The sequence below is a fragment of the Palaemon carinicauda genome, chromosome 7, assembly GCF_036898095.1.
Source record: "Palaemon carinicauda isolate YSFRI2023 chromosome 7, ASM3689809v2, whole genome shotgun sequence".
Classification (NCBI taxonomy): domain Eukaryota; kingdom Metazoa; phylum Arthropoda; class Malacostraca; order Decapoda; family Palaemonidae; genus Palaemon; species Palaemon carinicauda.
In genome coordinates this window covers 14,714,087-14,724,086 of record NC_090731.1, presented here as the reverse complement: position 1 = coordinate 14,724,086, position 10,000 = coordinate 14,714,087, and the positions used below count along the sequence as shown (strand labels likewise).

The following is a 10,000-nucleotide window of genomic DNA, read 5'->3' as shown; positions in this document are numbered from 1 at the left end:
AGAGTGATAAATGGAAGAGTAGTAGAAAGGGCATTAATGGATTATGTGTTGATAACTAAAAGAATGTTTGGAAGATTGAAAGACGTGCACGTGTTTAGGGGTATGGCTAACGGTATGTCTGATCATTTTCTGGTGGAAGGAAAATTAGTTGTAGCAAAAGGGTGGGGGAATAGAGTAGGTGGATGTAAAAGGGAGCTAGTGAGGGTTGAAGAGCTAATAAAACCGAGGGTAAAAAGTAAATATCAGGAAAGGTTGACAATGGCATATTACGAAGTGAGAGCAAGAGAAACTGGTGATTTAGAGGAAGAGTGGAAGTTGGTAAAAGAAAATTTTGTTGGGATTGCAAGTAATGTGTGTGGCAAGAAGGTTGTTGGAGGCAGCATGAAAAAGGGCAGTGAATGGTGGAATGGAGTGAAGGTAAAAGTGGAAGAGAAAAAGAGGGCTTTTGAAGAATGGGTGCAGAGTGATAGTAAAGAGAAGTATGAAAAATATAGAAAGAAAAAGGTGGAAGTAAAGCGCAAGGTGCGTGAGGCAAGGAGGGCAGCTAACCTGAGGTGGGGTCAGGGATTGGGTCAGTCATATGAAGAGAATAAGAAGAAGTTTTGGAAAGAAGTGAAGAGAGTAAGGAAACCTGGCTCAAGAATTAAAGAGACAGTGAAAGATGGAAATGGAAGGTTGTTAAAAGGAGAGGAGGCAAGGAAAAGGTGGGCGGAATATTTTGAAAGTTTACTGAATGTAGAGGATAATAGGGAGGCAGATATAATTGCTCTCGCAGGTGTTGAGGTGCCGGTGATGGGAGATGAGAATGAGAGAAAGATTACAATAGAGGAAGTGAGGAGAGCACTAGATGAAACGAGAGTAGGAAAAGCATCTGGTATGGATAGTGTGAGAGCTGAGATGTTGAAGGAAGGGGGTGTGACTGTACTTGAATGGTTGGTGAGATTGTTTAATATGTGTTTTGTGTTGTCAATGGTACCAGTAGATTGGGTTTGTTCATGTATTGTACCACTATATAAGGGTAAGGGAGCTGTGCATGAGTGTTGTAATTCAAGAGGTATTAGTTTGTTGAGTGTAGTTGGAAAAGTGTATGGTAGAGTAATGATTAATAGGATTAAGGATAAAACAGAGAATGCAATCTTAGAAGTACAGGGTGGTTTTAGAAGAGGTAGGGGTTGTATGAATCAGATTTTTACAGTTAGGCAGATATGCAAGAAATATTTAGCAAAAGGTAAGGAGGTGTATGTTGCGTTTATGGATCTGGAGAAAGCGTATGATAGAGTTGATAGGGAAGCAATGTGGAATGTGATGAAGTTTTATGGAGTTGGTGGAAAGTTGTTGCAAGCAGTGAAAAGTGTCTACAAAGGCAGTAAAGCATGTGTTAGAATAGGAAATGAAGTGAGCGATTGGTTTCCGGTGAGAGTGGGGCTGAGACAGGGATGTGTGATGTCGCCGTGGTTGTTTAACTTGTATGTTGATGGAGTGATGAGAGAGGTGAATACTCGAGTGCTTGGACGAGGATTAAAACTGGTAGACGAGAATGACCATGAATGGGAGGTAAATCAGTTGTTGTTTGCGGATGATACTGTACTGGTTGCAGACACAGAAGAGAAGCTTGACCGACTAGTGACAGAATTTGGAAGAGGGTGTGAGAGAAGGAAGTTGAGAGTTAATGTGGGTAAGAGTAAGGTTATGAGATGTACGAGAAGGGAAGGTGGTGCGAGGTTGAATGTCATGTTGAATGGAGAGTTACTTGAGGAGGTGGATCAGTTTAAGTGCTTGGGGTCTGTTGTTGCAGCAAATGGTGGAGTGGAAGCAGATGTACGTCAGAGAGTAAATGAAGGTTGCAAAGTGTTGGGGGCAGTTAAGGGAGTAGTAAAAAATAGAGGGTTGGGCATGAATGTAAAGAGAGTTCTATATGAGAAAGTGATTGTACCAACTGTGATGTATGGATCGGAGTTGTGGGGAATGAAAGTGATGGAGAGACAGAAATTGAATGTGTTTGAGATGAAGTGTCTAAGGAGTATGGCTGGTGTATCTCGAGTAGATAGGGTTAGGAACGAAGTGGTGAGGGTGAGAATGGGTGTAAGAAATGAGTTAGCAGCTAGAGTGGATATGAATGTGTTGAGGTGGTTCGGCCATGTTGAAAGAATAGAAAATGGCTGTCTGCTATAGAAGGTGATGAATGCAAGAGTTGATGGGAGAAGTACAAGAGGAAGGCCAAGGTTTGCGTGGATGGATGGAGTGAAGAAAGCTCTGGGTGATAGGAGGATAGATGTGAGAGAGCGATTGTGACGCAGTTCCGGTATTCCCTGCTGCTTCCTCTGGTGCCTTAGATGACCGCGGAGGTAGCAGCAGTAGGGGATTCAGCATTATGAAGCTTCATCTGTGGTGGATAACGGGGGAGGGTGGGTTGTGGCACCCTAGCAGTACCAGCTGAACTCGGTTGAGCCCTGTGTCAGGCTGGGAGAAATGTAGAGAGTAGAAGTCCCCTTTCTGTTTTATTTCATTTGTTGATGTCACCACAGTTGGGGGTTGGTCTTGCCTGGCTGACGTACTGGTGAGCATCTATTCTGATAAAACTGGAACTGAAACCTGACACCTTTAGACACCTTCATATGTTTCGTGACAACACTTAGTCAGCATGCGTTCCTCTTTATCTACTCCAAGCCCACAATATTCTCTCTATTTTAATCATCCTATGACCTATCCTACTTTCCAATCGAAATCTTATGAAATACCCTTCTTATACTAAGTAACATTATGCTAATGTAGTTTTGTATCATCTTTAAGTTCATAAAATGGAACAAATTAGTTCGGAACCTTCCTTACATCTGGAAAAGCTTTTCTTCAAACACATCATCACCAGTGGGCTCCAAGTTCTCCTTTGAAATCACATCTAATCGCATCAATTCCTGGTACCTTTCCTTTCTTCAACCTCTTAAATGCTTCCGCACCTCCTCAAAAGTCGCTGCTATAAGTATTTTCAGGCTTATACTAAGGATTCAAATTTCTTCATGTCCTAATTCTGCCTTTCTTGTTCTCCAAAAAACTCCCAATTTCCACTTTTACTTTGTTGACTCACGACGCGTCCTTTAACAGAAAGTGGACTACCATTCCTCAATTTTATTTCATTGACTCAGGATGAGTCCCTTAACAGAAAGGAGTGGACTACCAATTTTCAATTTTACTTCATTGACTCACGGCGCATCCTTTAACAGAAAGTGGACTACCAATCCTCAATTTTTCTTCATTGACTCAGGGTACGACCCTTAATAGAAAGGAGTGGACCACCAATCCTCAATTTTACTTCATTGACTCGAGATGCGTACCTTAACAGAAAGGAGTGGACTACCTATCTTCAATCTTACTTCATTGACTCAAGAGACGTCCTTTTACAAAAAGGAGTGGACTGCCAATTTTCAAACTTACATTATTGACTCACGGTGCGTCCTTTAACAGAAAGTGGACTACCAATCCTCCATTTTTTTTCATTAACTCAGGATGCATCCCTTAACAGAAAGGAGTGGACCACCAATCCTCAATTTTACTTCATTGACTCAAGATATGTACCTTAACAGAAAGGAGTGGACTACCTATCTTCAATCTTACTTCATTGACCCAAGAGGCGTCATTTTACAAAAAGTATTGGACTGCCATTTTTTCAAACTTACTTCACTGACTCTTTTGATTCCCTTAACAGAGAGTAATGGACCACCTTAAATTGAGCAAAATCCAAGGTTGGGAAAAGAGGAGATAGACTTCAGAAGTGGAGATGTGTCACCAATGGAGATTACTCCTGTGGTGATTCGCCCCAGACCATGGACCACACCCTCCGCTGCTGTCCACTAGGACCTGCATGTTCTGACGTAGATCTACAGGAAGCAAAGGACAGAGGCCTCCATTGGATACACGAGTGGTACGATGAGATATGAATGAATGACTCATGATTAAATTCCTATTAGACAGTTTCTCTCTATACGGATCTTTCATTTCCAAATCCATATGTTCTTGATAATTTTACTCTGTTAAAAGCTTTACCCACTTTTGTGGATAACAGCTATCTTTTTCTCTCTCATTTTGCTTGAGTACCATATTGGTGCTCTTGTATTCCTGCTTCTGCTCTTTTCTTCGATCAAGCAATGCATCTAAAAAATTCTCCCTTTTTTTCTGTATATATCTTACTTCTTCATGCCATCAATTGCTGATCTTATATATATATATATATATATATATATATATATATATATATATATATATATATATATAATATATATATATATATATATATATATATATATATATATATGTATATATATATATATATATATATATATATATATATATATGTATATATATACACATATATATCCATATATATATATATATATATATATATATATATATATATATATATATATATATACATATATATATATATATATATATATATATATATATATATATATATACATATGTTATCCTCTTTCACCCACAAATACTCCCTAGTGTCTAATGACTCCTTCATGGAACCTTAAAAATCCTTATCTATTTTTCTCTATATTTTTATTTCTCTTGCTCTCAGCTATACCCTATTTCTCCTTATAGGCCTTTCACACTTTCTTCTTATTCATTGCACCCCTTTGATTACATATACAGTTACAGTTTCATACTTTGCTCTTCAATTTATATTATCTTAAGTTTCAGTCAAATGATAATCAGATATGGATAAGCTTCAGGCCACGCCTCTTCTCACTCATATGTTGCAACTTACTCTTCCACCTACTCTGTAACAACTAGTATTATAGCAATCCCTGTTCCTTGTTATTATGCATATTAATATTTTTCTTTGGAGACCCTGTACTTCAAGCCTCTTTTCGAACATTTTCCTCCAGAAACCCCATAACTAGTAACTAAATTTTTTCTGACACTTACTTTTATCTCCTTTCCTGGGGTCCAAAACCAGACAGACACAGAATCTCAATATCCCAAAATGATTCTCTGTTACTCTCATTTCCTCCATTACAGAAGAAGATTTACTCATCATCATAAATGCTACATCTGTCACATTCCAATTTACCAACAAAATCCAGAAATCTGGTAACTAATATATGCCCACTCTTTCATCTACTCCCAGAACCTTCCTAACACTACAGTATAAACCCTTCCCATACCTTACACTTTTCAGCTACACCGAGTAGTCTTTATATTATCCTTCGCATTCCAACGCACATTACCATTCACTATGAGCCAAAACAGCTAGTTCCTTATACGTGAACAAATACTATATCATACATGTTCTTCTAAATTGATATATATCAGTTTAGTGAGGTCGGTGTTACTATATGGACATGAGTCGTGGTATGACAATGAAGCAATATGCAACAGATTTTGTATATTTGAGAACAAAGTCTTCAGAAGAATATTAGGAGTGAAACGGCATGACATGATTATAAGTGAAACTATAAGAGAGATTACTTCAGTGCCATATGTGGATGTGATCAAGGTGAGGGGTAGATGGAGATGGTTTGGTCATGTTCTTTGCACTCCCAAGAGATAATAGTTCATCAAACATTTAACTGGGCTCCACAAGGCACTAGAAAAGTTTGTCGTCAGCCACATAGGCGGGGGGCCCTATTTGGCTGAGGACCATGAAGCCTGAAGTAGGAGATGATGAATGGAGTAGTATTGATGTAAAAGCTCAAGATAGAGACGATTGTCGAAATATAACTGAGGTCCTTTGCGAGAAGCAATGGACAATTAAAATAAAATACTTGAACAGAAACAAAATTGAAATCAATATTTTACATATAAACGATAAAATCTTCAAAAGAGGAAGAGAAATAAGATAGAATTGTGTTAGAGTGTACCCTCAAGCGAGGGATGTGTTCACCACCAAGCAAAAAGGAAATTAACATAAATTTTGCCAGAGGGAAAATGAATCAAGTTAAAAAAAATCAACACATTTATAAATATATGTTGAATTTAACCGAGTGAAAAATTGCCAGCTTAGAAATCTGAGCTAAAAAAAAAGAAAAAAAAAAAAAAAGAAAAAAAAATGGTCCGAGCTTTGCCTTGTAGGTTTCAAAGCTAATTTTTAATTTAGAAAAAATAATGATTAAACCTAGCTATATACGACCCACATTATGTTGGTTTAGCTACAATGCTTAACATGCTGATTCAGTAACAGTCTGTTACCTTTTTTTTTTTTTTTTTTTTTTTTTTTTTTTTTTTTTTTTTTTTTTTTTTTTTTTTTTTGCAATTCGATTTCTCGCTAATGATCACTAAATAAATATTAGTACTTTTGCATTAAAGAATAGTCCCTCATCATACATTCAGCAGACATAGTGCTCATTTTGTTCGTATACAACACATAAACAGATTTATACTAAACATAGAAATACTTAGAGAACAACTACATCCTTTTGTTTCGACTGATTGGAATATGTGCGAATCCTTGTCAAGGAAGAAGTATTTATTATAAACGAACTTCCTCATAAATGATCAACATATGTAAACCAGTTCTCAAAAAGTAGCTAAAATATCTTACCTCCTTCTGTCCCTTGAAATCACAAGTCATTACCACTCCACTGAATTCACACTCTGGGGAGTCCGTCGTTATGATTTTTTCTGCAAACCGTTTAGATCTCATCTTAGCTTCCAGTCCTGTAGAAAACAGGATAAGGCAAAGGAGCATCCAGGATTTCCCCTGCAAATAAGAAAAAATGTCAGTCAATTGTTTTAGCTTCATTGTTGATTATCAATATAACTGAAGAGGAATTGAGATAAAGTAACAGCATTCTAATATGGTGTGTTTATTATGACCCATCTGAAGAAAGCTATGGGCTGTTATTAAAACACGCCTCCCATTGGCAAAGTTACTTGAGACTCTAGAAAGAGAACTGGCTGAGATTGTTAATATATCCTGTTAAGATAAATCTCTCATTGGCAAAGTTACTTAATATTCTAGAAAGGGGACTGGATAATGTTGTTGGTGTGCCCTGTTAAGACAAAAGGAATGTAATTCTTTTGTGAAATATGTAGGCTATATGAAAGATGGATACTAGAGCGCTAAGAAATTCACTTTAACCTTCGAGTATATAGTTTCATCTCCAAAAGATAGAAAACAGATAAAATGTTGCAACATTTATGATGGTAACTCGTAGCTGCACTTCCTTATGCTACTTTCAATATTCAGGGAGTCAGATCCTTTTATAAACCTAACCATACCTCTGATGTATTATCAACTATGCCCAGAGAGACTTCATGACAAGCACTTCTCATATTGCGCCAACTTTAGACCTTGTAAGATAACTTCAAACAATAACAACTAGTAATTCAGAAGAAGAAGAAGAAGAAGAAGAAGAAGACACCTATTTCCAAAAATTGAGATTAACTAATATCAATTATCAAAAAAACTTACCATAGCAATTCTATAAGAAGAAATTATATCCACTGAAAAATTATATGAACAACGACAGCCTTGAAGTCGCTGCTCTCTTAGACTGAGAACGGTTTGCACTACATTTGGCCGGTTGCTGATTAGATTACGATTGTCAGATATGTTTTTAAGGTAGATAAGACAAGTTTATCGTGGCACATTATTTCCCTTATTGCTGAAAGTTATTGAGAAAAATTGAGATGAACAAGGATAAGAGTTCGTAACGATAATAATAAGTTTGAATACCAATATGGACAAAATGGTTCAAAGAACAATTCTATAGCTCTGTTTCCTAAAGTTAATACAGAAATGAGTTATACATCCCCTTGGGTCTCCACGCTCGCTTCCCACCCGCAGTTTGATACCATGCAGTTTTATTCATGGGGATTAAAAATCAATAAAGGAGAATGAGGCCCTTCACATGCTCCCCCAAGCGGCAATTCTTCCGAGCGGCAATTTTTCGGAGCGGTAATTCTTCCCAGCGGCAATTCTTCCGAGCGGCAATTCTTCCGAGCGGCATTTCTTCCAAGCGGTAATTCTTCCGAGCGGCAATTTTTCCGAGCGGCAATCTCAATCTTCTGAACGGCAATCTTTCCGAGCTGCAATTGTTCCGAGCGGCAATTCTTCCAAGCAGTAATTCTTCCTACCGGCAATTCTTCCGAGCAGCAAATCTTCCGAGCGACAATTTTTCCTAGCGGCAATTCTTCCTAGCAGCCAGGATATACAGTACTAGCTGTGTGCACTGCTTACCCGCGCGGATCCAGTGTAGCGGCTTATAGAAACTACAAGGCGACCTGGGAAAAATCCTCTCGTGTGAAGACATACATGCCTCCTAAGGAGTGGAAATATATCCGTACAGAAAAAAATCCGATCCTGTGAATCGACCCGTAGGATCCTTACCGTTTCGCATATATTTATTGAGTAATACTTCATATTATTATGACTGGAAATTTGTCATTAAAGTTAGACTTGGTAGCAAAATGGGACTCGCAAATCTATTGAAAGTCTATCTTAAGCTCAGAATAATCCTCGATAAATTATTTTGTAAAACCAAACTTCACAATTGTACTATACTGAATGAAAATTCGAAAGTGAGAGATTCTCTCTCTCTCTCTCTCTCTCTCTCTCTCTCTCTCTCTCTCTCTCTCTCTCTCTCTCTCCAGTTATATGGGCTATTCTCTTACTTAATATCTGAAGATATTTCCTATAAACTATTATGAAACCAAATAAAAACAAATACATTCTACTCTTGGTAGATTTTTATACGGTATCGATGTATCTCATTCGAATACAAAGCTTCGATGTCTTCAACAGGCTTCCAAAGTCATCTTGGCTTTGAGCTTCTTTAATCATAAAATGTAAATTAAACACAGTTGATAACTCCCTTTAATGAATACGCAAATATTCTAGCATCTTTCCCTTATGCATATATATATACTTCTATATATATGTATATATTTAAATATATATATATATATATATATATATATATATATATATATATATATATATATATATATATATATATATATACATATATATATATACATATATATACAGTATACTTATACATATATATATATATATATATATATATATATATATATATATAGATACAGATATATGTATATATATATATATATATATATACATATATATATATATATATATATATATATATATATATATATATATATGATTTTCTTCCAGTATTTTGTAGCAACTGTAAGTATGACAGTACAATGATTTTCATATCATATATCAATTATTGTTATACGACGCAAATCTATGGTCACAATTTGGTAGTCATGAAATAGAAAAAGTATGTGTTAATAAGATTAAGACTATGTGTATATAGGAAGCATGTAAACCTTAACCTTCATTGAATTTTGAAACAAAGTATTATTATTATTATTATCATTATTATTATTATTATTATTATTATTATTGCTTACCAAGCTACAACCCCAGCTGGAAAAACTAGATGCTATAAGCCCAAGGGCTTCAATAGGAAAACGAGCCCGGTGAGTAAAGGAAATAAGGAAATAAATAAACTACAAGAGACGTAATGAACAATTAAAATAAGATATTTCAAGAACAATACTTGAACAAATTTCTTGCGAGGTTACCCCTTTGTGAAGTATAAACATTAAGAATCATATTGGGACTTTCTTTATATACATTTTCAGACTTTTTAAACTTCTCCATCATTAAATTGAATTCTATTTTAGACTGAGAGACAAAATGAAAGCGAAGCAAGAAATAGAAAGATTTTAATGTCTGTATTTTATAGCAAAAAACTACTTATCTCTTTTAACATTCTATGTTTATTGAACTAAACTAAATGTTCATATACCCTTTGCAAGAAAGCAGAAGAATCCGTCAACATTGGGGGTCTTTTTATATGACATCATCTTCCCTCTAACACTTAAGAAACTAGCATAGGTTAAAAATCAACTAGAAACGCGCTCTAATGTTATCTCTCTTTTTTTATCTCTTTTGATGGAATTGTATCTTATCTCTCCAAGACTTTGATTAACTTATACTGTTGTAAGATTTCCA

At 35.9% G+C, this 10,000-nt stretch overlaps 1 protein-coding gene across 1 annotated transcript in view; it reads right to left on the bottom strand.

Annotated features, from left to right (window-relative positions):
* Positions 1 to 7,506, bottom strand: part of LOC137643860 (uncharacterized) — a 10,596-nt gene extending 3,090 nt beyond the window's left edge. The window contains exons 1-2 of the mRNA XM_068376591.1: positions 7,421 to 7,506; positions 6,548 to 6,706 (exon numbers count right to left, since the gene is read on the bottom strand). Coding sequence (XP_068232692.1) covers positions 6,548 to 6,706; positions 7,421 to 7,423 — 162 coding nt within the window. The 5' untranslated portion in view covers positions 7,424 to 7,506. The remainder of the gene's footprint in view (positions 1 to 6,547; positions 6,707 to 7,420) is intronic.
* Between the last annotated feature and the right edge of the window lie 2,494 nt (positions 7,507 to 10,000).